Source organism: Embiotoca jacksoni, unplaced genomic scaffold (assembly GCF_022577435.1).
Source record: "Embiotoca jacksoni isolate LCO1_2020_lvr unplaced genomic scaffold, fEmbJac1.0.p SCAF_2, whole genome shotgun sequence".
Classification (NCBI taxonomy): Eukaryota; Metazoa; Chordata; class Actinopteri; family Embiotocidae; genus Embiotoca; species Embiotoca jacksoni.
In genome coordinates, this window is record NW_027185340.1 from 110,001 (window position 1) to 125,640 (window position 15,640).

The 15,640-nt window shown below is 40.8% G+C and overlaps 2 protein-coding genes across 2 annotated transcripts in view; both read right to left on the bottom strand.

Moving 5' to 3' along the window:
* Positions 1 to 10,345, bottom strand: part of LOC138200806 (activin receptor type-1C) — a 15,265-nt gene extending 4,920 nt beyond the window's left edge. Inside the window, exons 1-7 of the mRNA XM_069153702.1 lie at positions 10,164 to 10,345; positions 6,104 to 6,334; positions 2,408 to 2,650; positions 1,967 to 2,197; positions 1,705 to 1,872; positions 998 to 1,154; positions 1 to 59 (exon numbers count right to left, since the gene is read on the bottom strand). The exon at positions 1 to 59 is cut by the window's left edge and continues 66 nt beyond it. Coding sequence (XP_069009803.1) covers positions 1 to 59; positions 998 to 1,154; positions 1,705 to 1,872; positions 1,967 to 2,197; positions 2,408 to 2,650; positions 6,104 to 6,334; positions 10,164 to 10,233 — 1,159 coding nt within the window. The 5' untranslated portion in view covers positions 10,234 to 10,345. The remainder of the gene's footprint in view (positions 60 to 997; positions 1,155 to 1,704; positions 1,873 to 1,966; positions 2,198 to 2,407; positions 2,651 to 6,103; positions 6,335 to 10,163) is intronic.
* A 2,513-nt stretch (positions 10,346 to 12,858) lies between these two features.
* The window catches only part of LOC138200802 (activin receptor type-1-like), a 31,763-nt gene continuing 28,981 nt past the window's right edge, over positions 12,859 to 15,640 (bottom strand). Inside the window, exons 10-12 of the mRNA XM_069153688.1 lie at positions 15,316 to 15,513; positions 14,095 to 14,225; positions 12,859 to 13,962 (exon numbers count right to left, since the gene is read on the bottom strand). Coding sequence (XP_069009789.1) covers positions 13,828 to 13,962; positions 14,095 to 14,225; positions 15,316 to 15,513 — 464 coding nt within the window. The 3' untranslated portion in view covers positions 12,859 to 13,827. The remainder of the gene's footprint in view (positions 13,963 to 14,094; positions 14,226 to 15,315; positions 15,514 to 15,640) is intronic.

The window sequence follows — 15,640 nt, forward strand, 5'->3', positions numbered from 1 at the left end:
TGAAAGACTCGAAGATGTGCATATTGATGGTCTCGTCCAGGATCTCCGGGGCCATGTACCTGCAGAGGACAAAACAATTAAAGCCTAATGAATAAAAAGCCCAGGACCTCTTGGAGTGATTGCTTCATCAATTTGTGCGTGAGAAAGTTTGTCCTGTGTTCTCTGAATCTAAAACTGCAGGTCACGGCGTCACATTTTGAAGTTTTGTATCTCATCAACTTTTAGTTGAGCTTCTTACCAGTAGGAGTCGCCAAAGTCTAAAACCTTGAAATTCTCACATTCAAGGTCTGTGTTCCTCATGACATACTTCTCTTAGTACAACAACATATGGTACTCTTACATGTTAGCACACTGACTTGTGTGGTATCTGATTTTAAGCAGGATATTGTTGTCTCAAATCACACTGCATCTTTTCATACTTCACAATGTGAACGCACTCAAATCTGTAAGTAAATAAATACGTCACTTGGAACGCAGCAAAGGTCTCCGACCGGTCCACAACATAGAAATAAACACGTGTTGTTCATACCTCGTCTGGTTGTATCATTCTTGCATCAGTCCTGTTTGCTCTTTCACACCAGATAACTTGAGGTTTCATGACTTTTGTTCAGCATTTTTCTCACCAGATTTCAACATCAGTGCTGGTTTGTGCACCGTGTTCACAGCCTGCTGCAACGTTATGAACCGTCCCGACTCTTCAGGTCGTCTGGGACTGGTCCACCTTTCTGTTACACTGCACAGTAACTCTCACTATTGTATTTTTTTTTATTTCTATTTGTATTTTTTACATTTTAACTCGATGCCTGCTTCATGTTTCATGTGAAGCACTTTGAATTGCCTTGTTGCTGAATTGAACTCACCTAAACATGATGCCTTGACTGGACAACAACGACTAATATGTAAACCGCTTGGAGCATATCAAATAAACGCCCTGGTTTTAAGGCACTTCAATTTCCCCTTTTTGCGTGTTAATTGTGTTTCATGACGTAAATCTGACCTCTTAGTTCCCACTCTGTGGTTGGACGGTATGTCGATGGTGTTTGAGCCGGAGTCGTGTTTCACAGCCAAGCCCAGGTCAGCGATGACTGCCGTCCCGTTCTTACTCACCAGGACATTTTTAGACTTCAGGTCTCGGTGAGCAATGGCAGGTTTCCCTTCAAGCAGGAAGGCAACAAATAAGGTTATGAACCCAACATTTTTTATTTATATTACAGCATATGTGAGGAAACTTTCCCAGGCATAATGTCATGTAATATCATCATATCAGAGCATGTTTTACAGTGAAGTTACACTACTGGTGAATTGATTAGTGATTTATTGATGAGTCAACTGACAGAAAATGTAACACCAGCAAATTGTAAAAATAAATGAATCCTTTATGTAACTTGTAATCCTAAATATTTGTGATGTGCAGCTTCTCCAAAGTGAGGAATTGTTGTTTTTTCTGCTTGATACTGTGGTACATTAAACATATTCAGGTTTTGAATTAATGAACAAAGTTGTCACGTGGAGATCTGGGAAACTGAAAAGTGGTGAGCATTATTATCATTATTTTATATAGACTAAAGGGCAAATTGAATTTTTTTTTCAAGTGATTAACAGATTAATTGTTAATGAATGATCTTTACTTTAAGCCTGTAAATTCTCTGATATGATGTCATTGCTCAACAATTTATGCTCTTCGTTTACTAAGTGCAGTCGTACCTTGTGTGCCAATGATTTCCATGTGGAGATGTGCCAGCCCACTGGCTATGGACAAAGCCAGAACAATCATGCCTTCCACTGAGACTGTGTACCTGTTCAGGTAATCATACAGGGAGCCGTGCTCATGGTACTCTGACACCAACCAGAGCTGAGTCCACGAGCCGTTATCTGCACAACACAGCGAATCATACGGTCACATACTGGAACATTTACCTCTAATTTGTAGTTGATTAAATCAGGTTTGAGTATCTAGTTCTGTCACCTTTGTTATCAGCAGCAATAAAACCCAGGATGTTCTCATGCCTGAGCATGATAGTCTGATAAATCTCTGCTTCACGGAACCACGACCTCTCGTCCCTGGAGGAGAAGATCTTCACGGCCACGTCCTCTCCCCGCCACTTGCCCCGCCACACTTCACCGAATCGACCTTTTCCGATGGTCTCCTGCAGGACGATGGTTCGAGCTATGGTTCGCTGGACCAGCAGTGGTAGGCCTGCAAGATGGAAAGGACATTATAACGACAGCAACACTGAGCAGCAGACGGTCAGGGAAAAATAGAAAACGCATGAATAAATCCTGAAGAGTTTCTGAAATTCATATCATTCATCATTACATTTTACTTGCTTCGCCAGCTCAAAGAGGAAATGATCACAAATCGTATCATCATCACATCAGCTGTGATACCGAGCAGCTTTTCTCTCACCTGATCCGGAGCCCGACGTGCTCATGTCATAGATCAGCTCTTTGAGATGTTTGTCAGGGGACATTAGCATCTGGTTGTCCAGAGGCTCCTCGGGGTCCTGCTTGTGGGCCGGGCTGTAGGCACAACGGTGGCCCTGCACAGCGAACACACCGAGCAGGATCCCCACACACAGGAGGCAGGAGGGCACCAGGATCACCACCGCGAGCTGCAGCCTGCTCCAACCAGGTTCTTCCAAAGGCGTCTCTGAAAAACACAATACAGCCAACACTGTTGGACAATCATTGTTTCTGAATATGCTAATTCAGTTGTTAGGAATCAATAGAAGGGGAGAGGATTTGTAATCACGTTCATTGTGTCTGAGCTCCCTGTAGCTGCTGCGCCCCCTGGTGGCTGTTGCTAACCGTGGCAACAGTGTGGAGAAATGAATCTCAACAGGACGACATATTATCAGTGGCACATAACGACTACTAAAACATATCGACAGCTCTGTCTGATGGACTAATCTGCAGAAGAACACTTTTCTGACTTTTTGAAAAGCCCAACAAAATGAAGACAACATTTTGAGAAGTGTAAATCGTCCATTTGGCAGACACAAAGTTATGTTTTTATCATGCATCTTCATTTAAAATAGATGTGAAGCACTGACTGAGAAGGAGGTGCACAGAGACTTTGTAATAAAATTGTAGGTTTGGCAAAACAAGGTAACCGGACATTTGTCTCTGTGACCTTCCTTCTGTCTGTCGGTGGACACAAACACAAACATCAGAGCGGGTGGACGCTGTGATAATAAGAGATGAACCACTGCAGCACGGGGCTGAAATTAAATGACTGCTCTGGGGAAATACAGAGAGGGAAAATGTTGTAACTTAGATTTGGCCAACCCGAAAGCCTCATATTAAGTCCAGGAATGATTGCAGGAGCTAATAACTCTTTCAGCATACACGCACCACATGCGAGTCGTGTAATCATGCAGACTTGGAAAAGCAATAACTAATAAAGTTTTTCCATGTTTCTTCATCCTTTCCGTCATCTCAAATCCCAGATGTGTGAAATGTCCTCACCACCAGATCCTCAAACATGCAACATCTGCAGATGAGCCAGTGTGCAACGCAACACATCGTGAACTAAAACACAGTTTCCCAAGACGTCTTCAGCCTTTTACCGACATACAAGTCCTGCCGGGTGTCCGGCTGGAGCCGAGCACATGTGGTGCAAAACAAGACTTTGCTCTCTTCAGGCCCAGTAGCATCAGGCCCTGACCTGACTGAGGTACGGGACGCATTCACAGAAGCTTTTCAACTGTTTGTTTGACACTATATCTACATACATGTTTGGAAATTAGGTATAGAAGTAAACAGAGGTTAAGATGAGACATGATGAGACTCCATTCATTCCACAGTGGGGACATTTTGTAGTCACAGCAGCTTCAGAATACAGGTAAGAAAGACAAGTTCACAGAAAGAAAAACATTACAAATACGCACACAATAATAAAATACAGTAGAATAGAGTAGAATGAAAAGGATTTTTTTTGTTTTTGAAAAATGTAAAAAAAAAAGTAAAAAAAGTACCAATGTATAAATATATACAGTGAAATGTTAGTATTAACATTTCTGAATGAAGAAAAACTGTATTATTGTTAGATATATTGTTAATTGCTCAGTATATATTATGTATAAATCATCTCTGTTCACGTGTTGAAAGACACTTGACTAAATTGTAAAGCCACTGACCCACAACTTTACAACTATACAGGCCTTCTATCTTTGAAATCACAGAACGGCCGTGAACGAACATAAAGTATGTTTGTAGAAGAAATAAATAACAGATTTGATGAGCTCACGTGCTGCTATTTAGTAGAGCAGTGGAACTGATTGATTGTGGTGTCCTCATTCACAGTCAGCGCCATCACAGCCTCGGGGTGCAGCTCCACCCGTCCCATCAACACTCTGCAGCACCTTACACTTTAAATCTGCTCTATTACATCTGGGTTTTTGTATAAAGTGAGCACAGATTAACGAGGGCATCAAATTATCTTCGATGAATAAATCAGCGGGGAGAAAAACTTTCTCAGATTTTGTGTCACAAATTAAATCTGGACTAATGTTTATTTCTCACTGTGACCACGAGTAAATATTTTCAATAGTGATTATGCAGGAAAAAGAAACCTTAGTATGGACGAGTCACCAGAATATACAGCTGGGTTTCCCCTCACTCCAGGTGATTTTGTTTTGTACTTACTACTTTATACTTTTCAGAAACTTATGTGCCAATCTGAAACAAATCATCAGCTAATCCATTAGTTAATCACCAGATAATCTGCAACAATTTTGATAATCAATTAACAGTTCAAATGACTTTTTAAGCAAAACATTTCCGCTTCCAATTTAAATATTTCATGCTTTTCTTCTTCCTGCGTGATGATCAACTGAACATCTTGAAGATTTGAACTGTTGGTTGAATAAAATATCAGAAGCATTTTCCCTGTTTTCAGATTTTTACAGTTTCTTGATTAACATGGGATCATAACATAAACGAACTCCAATGTGTTTCTAAAGGTGTCCATAATGATGTGTTGATGACTGATTTCATGAATTAGAATGAAAAAACAACAAACAGTTCAAACCAGGCCAGTTAGAGTCCACTCAGTCCTGAGCACCGTGACACCGGCACAGAAAACAGCTTCATTTTCCTTTTATAAAGCTGAGCTGAAAAATATTTTCAAATGAACAGTGGGGCACATGATATCTCTATCTGTAATGTCTGGGTGGGGATGCACTTACGGACAATTATGACCTGTGCCTGCAGTTTTTCTCTGCTCCAGAGAGCATTTTAACATTTTTCATCTTATTTTTTTGTTTTTTTTGGCCCACAGTTTTGCTAATTTGGTCCCGCTTTCATCAACCTGAGCAGCAGCAGCAGGCAAAAAGCTCTGCTACACCCACGGTGCTGAATCTTCCCAGCACCAAACAGCAGACAGACCAAGTTAGCAAGCAGCTGGTGAACACAGTGGAGCGTTAAGGAGCCAAAAGAGGCGTGAGGATGAAAGAAACACGACGCTAAATTATAGCTAATGTTATTCAACTTCAGCATTACAAAGCCTTAGCATGTCCAACCTGTGTGTTGTCTGACTTAGTGATAATATTCAGCCCCCAACTGGCAAAAACGACTTATTAATGACCCAAATTAGGGTTACGAGGGTCACTTTCAAATAAATAGAACAAATTAAATACGTTAACTCTGCAAACCCACCATGCCATGTGTCACATCCAGAGGTGGGAGTAACACCCCTCTGTTTTAAGGCCAGCTTCCACCCAGCACACCCATGAGAGGCTTTTAGGACTGCATGCCTGACAGAGTATTTATTTATAAATCAGGGGAGGGAGGGGGAGGATCACTAGCCGCGCGCCGTCCCATAGCCTCTGCCAGATTTGTTATGTCACAGGATCTAGGAGGATCAGCATCCACCCCGTCTAGCCGGGACCAGAATCACTGGGAAATCCCACACAGATTGGGTCCGTGTTACTGTTGACTGAATGTTACTGAAAACTAACATTAACATTATCTGAGGAAGTATAAATCACTTTTTTCCAACATTTGATATCATTTTGGTGTCTTTCTCTTTGTTAAATTCATATTTAAAATGAACAAAAACTCAATCGACAGCATCAGTTGAACAGCAGCATGTTGGCAGTACCTGGGCGTAGGTGCAGAGTCTCGTTGTTGCAGAAGTCGGTGAAGCAGCAGCTCCTCTTGGAGACGTTCCTGGAGCTGTAGCAGAAGACCTGGCCCTTCATCTCGGAGGGCGACAGGCACGACTTCACCGTCTCCTCCCTCCCGTCAATCAGCATCACCGAGTTCCAGCAGGCGCCGTCTGTGGTCGTCTCACAGGTGTGGTTGGCACACAGGTGGCACACACACTTCAGGCCTGAAAGACGTAGCACCACGCAAGAAGGTGAGCTCACTATTTCCCCAACAGACACAACAGTAGGGAATTAATTGATTTGTGAAACCGCCGAGGGGGGAAAGGGACACTAGATAAACAGTTTATCTCCCAGACTTGCATGGCCAGTGGCGTTAGAAGCAGGATGCTCCTGTTACATAAGCAGGTCCCTGCTCTTAAATGGCTGGAGGTGGAGGAACCAGAGTAATGCCTCTTAGTTTAACACCCACATAATCTTATGTTCCACTTGGAGCTGCTGTCATTCTTTGTTTGATAAGCCGAAGAGTGACTGATAAGCAAGACTTCGCTGAATGCTCACTAGAAAGAAAAAAACTCAAAGTAAATATTGCACATTATTTGATTTGTGCTATTTTTAAGTGTATTAGTTTACACAAACTAAAATATATTCAATCTTGGCCTTGTGGAAGTCAAGCTCACGCACATTTCTACTTTGTAAAGACTTAACAATATAAAAAAAATTTTTTTTTAAAAAAAAGCATTTTCAGAACAGCTCAATAATTACTTACTGATGTAGTTATTAGTAAATGTTACTGACAGGAATAAAAAAAAAAAGTGCATTTTGAAGAGTGTTTCCAGTCACAGATGGAGCGCCTGACTTCGCTGTCATGAAAGACCATGGCACCCGTTGTGTGGTGTACATTCAATTCCTTGTTTTTGTAATGGGATATATTGACAATTAGAAAATACAAAATATAATTTTCATTGGGTTTTATAAAGGTCTCCAGCAGTGAGATAAACCTTTACATAAAATCAGCAGGCAACAGAAGACATCAAGTCTTCAGTTCAGGGTAGGACTTACTGGGATATGACAAAGAAAATCTTTTACTGTTAGTTGCTTACTAACATTTTCAAAGACAATTAAGTTTCAATATACTGTTGCTCTGTGACAAAATTTTCATTTTTTTTTTTTAAAGCAGATGAACGACTGAGCATTGCTATGATTACTCCGGTCTTTAATCATGTATGGTAGTGACGAGGTCATATATTACCAATTTCTCCATATTCAACATTATTAATAACAAAAGGCCGGGTTTGAGGAGTAAGTACTCAAAACGGTGGCGAGCTCTAACGTTATCAAAGTGGTGGCTAACAAACTTCTTTTTCCACTGATTTCATTTAATCAAAGTAAATAAACGTAATACTTCAGTGTGTTCATCGCTCTGCATCTTCCTCCACATCAGATCTATTGCACTATTTCCCTAAAAGTCCAGCATCTACAGTTTCACATCTCCTGTGATGAAATGATGATGAGTATAGTGGAAGGTTGATCTTTGACATCTGAAGGATGCTCTCCGGCCCCTCCGATAAATCTCCCACATTATATTCACACACCTCGCCGTTGCCTTTTTTTTCCTCTCCCTGTTCAGTATTTAACTTCATATACTGATGACAGAGTCAACAGTTTAAATACCTCAGCACGTTTTGATGTAGTGAATGTGCAACAACAAACTAAATAAACTTCGAAAAGAGAACCAGAAATTGATTAAAGTTGAGCAGATGCAGTGAAGTGAACAGTATCGTTCAACAATGAAAAAAACCCTCTTATGGAACTGGAGCTTTGCTGTGATTATTAATAAAGCAGTCTGTATTAAAATCAGTGCTTTTAAAGCTGCTTTTGCAGCCGTTTGTCCTTGAAGGATAAAAACTTGTTTTGTGCATTGTGGACATAATCCAGACTGAATTTAACAGAAAACATTGAATCAGGACAGTAGTTTAGACATCACACATATTCCCACAAATGCTAGAGTGCCTGAGCATGTTTCATCATCCTCCAAGAACTAGTGACATGTCTGGAAAGCTCTGCAGCTCCTTTAAATCCTGGAGGCAAAATGAATCATGTCCTCAGGCTTCACTAAGAGCTCTCGGAGATGCTCATTTAGCTATTGATGCTATAACAAGTGGAAGATTGTCTTATTTGTCTCAGTGTTTGTAACATATTGGAAGGAAATTGGACCAAACTGACTCATTAAGAAAAAAAGAAAAAAGGCTTGACAACCCTGAAGCAGACAGATCCTCAGAACTAGTAAGATATGATATCAACAGATTGTGGAGCAGTGGAAGAGCAGGATTTGCCAAAGTTCTGCACGACCTTTAGTTGCTTTAAGTAAAAATGTTTTTAATGCAGAGAATGCAGAAACTTTCTGATATTTGTATTGTTAAATCTGTTTATTATTGTGTAATTATTCGGATACAAATCTAATTCAGAGAGGTGCTGAGAGGCTTACAGAGCAGTTTAACTATCGAGGCATTAAGCAATAATGAAAAGTACCACACATGCATCATATTGCAAATAAATAAATTAGAGAGAGGAATGCAACCCAGAGTCAGTACTAACAATATCCTTCCACTGCCGTTATACATTTACCTGTTGATTTCAGTGAGGAAAAAAAACACTCTGCTGAATTTTCACATGTAGTTAAAAAACCCAATAAGTGCACTTCATTCATTTGCACACAAGAAATGGCTGATTACAGACACACCCACCCGCCACATTAAAACTGTACGAAAACAGCTCCCAGAAATACTTCTGTGAAACAGGCACACGTTTCACTTTTGAAGAGTTAAAGTTGAAGTCTTATTCTATGGCTCGGTTTATGAGCCTGTTGTGATTTCAGGTTTTAGGTGCGTAGCTGCGTGACATCGGACTCTACATGTATTGGTTGTGTTTGTGTTGCCAGCAGCTGCTGGAGGCTCATTCACACATGTCATCAAACGCAGCGTTACAGTCTGCGGGTGCAGCTGCTCCATAATATCGAAATGGGGATGCAGAATAAATAAGAACTGCAACCAAGGATTATTTTCATCATCAATTAACCTGATGACTATTTTCTTAATGAATCGTTTGGTCTCTAAAATATCTGAAATAGGTGAAACATTTTAATCAAACTTTCCTAAATCCCAAAGTAACATATCTAAATCAGTTGTTGTGTTCAATCAGCGGCACAAAAGCCAAAGACATTCTGGTTTTATCATATAAGAAAATGCAAATGCCGACATTAGAGACTGGAAGCAGAGAATAGTCTGTATACATATCATTTTCCTTATTTATATATAAATGAGTGAAACAGGCAATCAATTAAGAAAATGATTTCAGATTAATTATGAATAATCCACTAATTCCCTAAAATCTAGTATGAATTCAGTAAACAAAGGGTATTGCAACTTTCCTCAGAGATATAAAAAGAGGCAAAAGTTTGCAAAAAACACCATTTAGATCTCTGAGATGTTTTATGAGACAAAGTTTAAAGTTATGCCCAAAGACTGTTCTCTCCACTCTGTCACAACATGAGCACTAAGGAGGAATAAAACTGACAATATTCTGTGTTTTGGAAATTCTGTTCAGCTAAATCTATTTTTCTGTTTTTATTTTGAGAGAGCTATTTTGGACACCTTGCTGTCAATCAACTCCCACCTCCATACACATGACTTCACATGGAAAACAGGTTGTTAGTAGGAGGTAACTTACATGTTTCTTTATATAACTGGTCTTTGCAGCCAGAAAAAAAAACTTTGTATAGTCGTATCGGTGCTCTTTGATTTAACGTCTGTTGGTATAAAATAAGGTGTCCTTCAAAAGGTTAATAAACTTAATTCGTGGTGTTTGATGACATCATTCTTCCGTTTAGTTAATAGCTGCCTGCAAATACAGCACGACGGATTTAAAAAGTCAATTAAATTACACCGCCCTCGGTCTGTATTGAAAGGTGCACTGTATGCAGTAAGATACGTCACATAAAACTTGAAAACAATGAAATGTACTGAATTTACATATTTGATTACACCGACAGTGTACCTGTAGTCAGCTGGGCGACAGACAGGACGATCAACGCCGCTTGAAAGCTCTGCTTCCCGGGACAAGTCATGGCCAGAGCCGCATCTGCTCCTCCGACGCAGGTTCGCGCAGCTACTCTACAGACAAGAAAAGCAAAAACACGCACATTGCGGTGAAGTCCGTCGGCCGGTCACCCCGACACCAAAGTCCCACGCAGTGAACCAGCGGCCAGGAAACTGTAAAACGGAATTCGCTCCGCCTCTGTTGACTGTGATTTAAGAGGATTATCGCTGCAGACCTCTGATAGAGACATGTGAACGGCAGCCCGGGAAAAAGTGTTGCTGCACATCCATTTAACTGCTGCAGGTCCGCAGAAACACCACCTCCTCCCGGGAATGACCTCATGAAGACAAATGGTTCACGTTACCCTGAATAGTTCAATGTAATCAAGAGTTCGCATGAAAAATGACAAACTCTAAAAATGCAAACAGGCCAATATGCACAATTCATGACTAATAAACAAGACCTCTGAACTCCTTGTAGAGAACAACAGACTATCTCAAAGTGAAAATGAACATTACAGTCAATTTTAGGATGAAGCACAAACTTTTTTCCTACATGCATGTGTACATGCATGTGTACATGCAGGTGTACATGCATGTGTACATGCAGGTGTACATGCATGTGTACATGCAGGTGTACATGCAGGTGTACATGCATGTGTACATGCAGGTGGGCCTACAGAGTCTATGGCAACATGCTGTTTCTCTGCTGCTACATGGGTGGATGAAGCTTTGAATCTTGCACCACTGTTTGCTGGATGTATTTCTCTCCAATGATGCGAGAAGCTAAACTGAAGAAACCAAGCGCCCCAGATCCAGCTGCTAACGTCCCATCCAACCAAGCAGAGGTGGTGAATACAGGAGTTGGCTGTACATTCATCTATGCTCACAGCCCGACTCACGTTTTGAAGTTATTTACAGCCGGCCGTATGTGATCAAGTCGGGTTTCTGCTGCTGGGGCTCCATAGCAACAAAAGGCTGCTCGTATCACCGGGGAGAGCGAAGGGGTGAACCGAGCTTCATCAGAAAGACGACAAGCAGAAAACGTATTCAAGGCAGACTACAAGTAGATGAATCAGCAGAGCGACAGCTGCTATTAGTGCGCTCTGCTCTTTGCTCAACGCCTTGTGACGGTGGGAAGGTTCAGAAAAGTTAGACATACAAATATGTTGGTGCAAAATCCTCATCAAGGTACAATCAGTACATGAATGAGGCCACAAGAGCAACAGATGTAGAAGATGGGAGAACCTGTACAGATGCAGTGAATAGGAAACGTAAAATGTCCTTTTAACGAGTTAAAAATCATCAGTGGAATCTCAAATTTCGAAGTTACTGATTATCTTTGTTTATCTACGACTGAATGCATCAATATACTGCATCAACTTTGGAACAGTTTGTGGGTACAGCAGTCAATGAGTAAACTGGACCAATGGATTCCTCATTGTTCTGAACGATCTAATTGATAGTATTATATTGATTACAGCGTTTCTGGAGAGGTCAATAGAATAATATTTCTCCCTCCTCTTAGATATTGAATATAAAAGCCAAATACTGCCCCGAATCCCAAAGGACTTAAAATTGGTCTGGTCAAACCTCAGCGCTGTGTGAGCAGGACAGATCAAATGTCCCTGAATATGAAGAGCTCGAACATATCAACTCCGACAGCTGTTGGTATTGCAGGCGGTGTCTTGCTGTTAAACATCCACCGTTGTGTCTCTATCATCTGGCCTCGAACTCCTGGAGCATATTAATCAGCCTGAAAACCATTGGGGGCCCAGTTTTTGTTTGACATCTGCCAACATATCTGCGGTGCGTGCAGTTTCAGTTCGTAGCTGGCAAGGGAGACGCCTGGGCTTATGACCTTTTCCAAATGAATATAGATTCATTTGTTAAATTATTAGTGCAGATGCCGAGCTTTTCAGTGTAGAAATAACTGTGTCAGTGGCAGTCACTTAACTGCAGACTTTGGGTTTTAGCAGGGAGGCTAACAGGCCTTAACAGTCCACTGAGTTTCCTACAAGGTGATGATTTAAAAGGGGACGAAGGAAAAGGTATAATTTGACGCCATATAGTTATACCGACTGGACTCCAATAACAAATACATGGAATATATATATATATATATATATATATATATCTTATGCCAAACATTTGTCAGGCAACACTTAACACAAAGTACAGCTGATGGGAACGTCATTAGATTTGCTGAAGTCTGATCAATACTGGACGAGCTAAATTATGATGAAAAAACCAAACAAGTGATTTCAACCGGCAGTACTGAACTTTTGTCTCCCCCTTCTGCCAGTGACAGTAAATACAAAAACATGGAGTCCATGTGCTGCGTCGACCTTTCACTACAGCTGCTGCTGTGAAACACGGGATGAATGCAGAGGTGTCGCCATCTGTTAAAGCATCAGAGCGCTGCTCTGATAGGTTGAGGCTCGTTTCACAGCTTATGTTACCAGTTGATGACATTAACATGGACTGTCGTGAATTTCTGTAGAGAAGTTTATGACAGTTCATGCAAAAGTTGTTGAGATATTTCAGACTGAATCACAAGAGTGGACCAACAGATACACCAACATTAGAGTTACATCACTAGCAAGGCAAATAACTGTACATATTAGACACAGCATTAAGACAAGTGAGACAGATTAAATATATGTTTTTCTATTTAATTAATAGAAATCACTAATTGATATAAAATGTTAAAGAAATAAAAAAAAAAAAGGCTGAAGTTTGACTTCATTTCCTTGACAATGCACACGTTAAGACAACAATGCACGCGTTAAGACAGTATACAGGCTTTACAGGCTTACTTACAGGCCTCGGGAGGAACAGAGTTCAGCATTACCTAGCGGATATTTTATTTGTTCTTGTAGCATTTGTTTCTGTAAAGCTGAAGAAACAAAACAAAATAGGTACATAACTCAATGTAAAAGTCATGGTGATATAGAAAAGGGTTGCGACAGAGTACCTTTAGTTGGACGATATATGAGGAAAAGGACTGTGCCATTGGCGTAGCTGTACAACTTAATGTTACAGAACAGACGAAATCCCAAGAAACTTGTTCTGACAGCATCGTAAACAAAAGGTGCATGAGACACAAAGCACAACCCAACACGCCTCGCAATCACCACCGTTGCAGAAATAATGCAGATTAAATTGGAAAGTTAGCATCTTTTCCAAATGAATTCTCCAGGATGTATATGAACAACACAGTACAGTTGAAGAGATAAAGTGAACTTTCTATGTTCAGACATTTCTGAAACAAAAACAACAAAAGTCAAACAAAATCTGCACTTCTAACAAAAGCGACTCTACTCAAATGCCCAAGTAACAGTTTCATCCTCGAAGAACATGTCTAACAGTCCAGCTCCTATGTTATAAGTGGAATAGATGTGTTCCTATCTCCAAGACCACTGGCAGTCTCAGAAATGCCCGGTAAGCCATCTTTGGATGCCAAAATGTGTCCCGCCAAGTGTTTTTAAAATAAATATAGGTCTGTGCCACTATAAGGGCACTGCACCCATCAAGTCTTTTCTCTTTCTCTAAAATGCTCCATCCTCTAGATGTCGTCAAAGGCCTTTAGTACATGTCTGCCTCTTCTTCTGGAGGAAGGCTCAAATGTCTGTTTTTATTTTATCCAGAGAGTTGTCGATCTTTGTGAGAGTCTTTTTGATGCGCAGTGCTGTTAGTCTGGCTGATGGATTCTGGTACCAGCACTCCTTCATGAGTTTAGCCATGGAGGTTAAAGTCTGAAAAGGAGCAGAAATAAATCCATGAGTGCGTCAACACTAGAATAATACTGAAAGGCCTTATTTTTAGAGGGAAGGAAACATGTAGACTTGGATTATATGCTACTGAATGACAGTTTGAACACGACTTACAGGGTCTGAAAACCATCTGTTTGGGATGTTGGGTCTCTGCTGATCCACACAAACAACCTTTTTCATGTCCTCAAAACTGGGATCACTTGGGACAACGTCATGAAAAGGTGGCTTGTAGTCTTCCACAATGCCTGCAAGCAAAGCAGAGCATGCACCAATTCACTTCCAAGGTTACATCATCAGGACAAACTGTAACATGTAAGTAAAGCCCTGTCCAAATTTATTTGATCACTATTCATTGTCATCCGTCCTGAGTGGTGGGTTCACAAGTGGTCAGCTAAAAGTACAGGTGCACACACCCAAGATGCATTTAGCTCTGATCTGTAGACGCCCCGTTGCACAGGTTTTTATTCTTTCATTTTAAATCGACTGCAGCGCAGACCTCAACCCTCTCAAACCCGCTAAAATTATGAAACGATCTGAGCCTGAACCGATTGGGTTCTGACGGTTCAGTTTGGGAATTACATTTGTAACGTATGACAAATTTCTAATAGAGATCAATAAAATGGGGCTACAGTGAAAAAAGATGTCTAATTTTGTTAGATGCCTGTTAAATTCTTCTCCTCCCTTTTCTGTTTGTGTTCATGTGCTTATTTACATGTAAATGTTAATGATGTATGTGACGCATGATTCCAGGTGTTAACCGGCTGATGGACGACTGACATATCCCATAAGGTATATTCAAAAAAAAAAAAAAAAAAAAAGACTCATGTTGTGGCTTTGCTGTGTTTTTTTCTTAATTTAATTTCAAGCGCAGCTGTGGTAAAGAAACAAACAAAAAACAGATGTGAGGTTACTGTGTCGGGGTAAATCAATATCTCAAAGTGTTGCTAAAAGCCCACTTCCTACTATAAAGTGATAAACCCATTTGACAGGGAACGGAGGAAGTGGGTTTTGTTTCACATAAATAAATGCAGATGCTTCTGGCGTCTCCGTGGACCACAGACAGTGGACGGAGGCACTGTTGTCTTAAGATATTGTCTTAATTCTGAGGAGAGAACAGACCGCAGCCGTATCAATGTCATGTGTTTACAAGGATTTCCTTACCTGTATACCAGCCTGCTTTCTGATCACTAAGATACATCATGTTTGTGGTTATTATTCTGCTTACCGGTAATGCCAACACACAACATATGAGTGTTAACAGATGGGCCAGCGATGTATACGAGACAGGACTATCCAGAATCCAGCAGGGACACGTAGTGTGAAACACATACTGACCATTACTGACTGTCCTCCTGGCGATCTCCCACAGGACGAGGCCCAGGGCCCAGATGTCCACTCTTTTGTAGGACTCGAAGCAGTCCATCTGGATGGAGTCATCCAGCACTTCGGGGGCCATGTAGCGCTTTGTGCCAACTTTAGGGTTGTTGCCCACATCTAACTCGTTGGTGTCTTGAAAATGCATGACCGCCAGACCTAATATGAAAACAAAGAGCGCTTTAAAGATCCCGTCCATATATGTTTTATGAGGTATAAAGATACTCCTCTTAAAATACACTGGCAGACACAAGTTCTTCTCAAAGAATTTCAATTACCTTGTTAA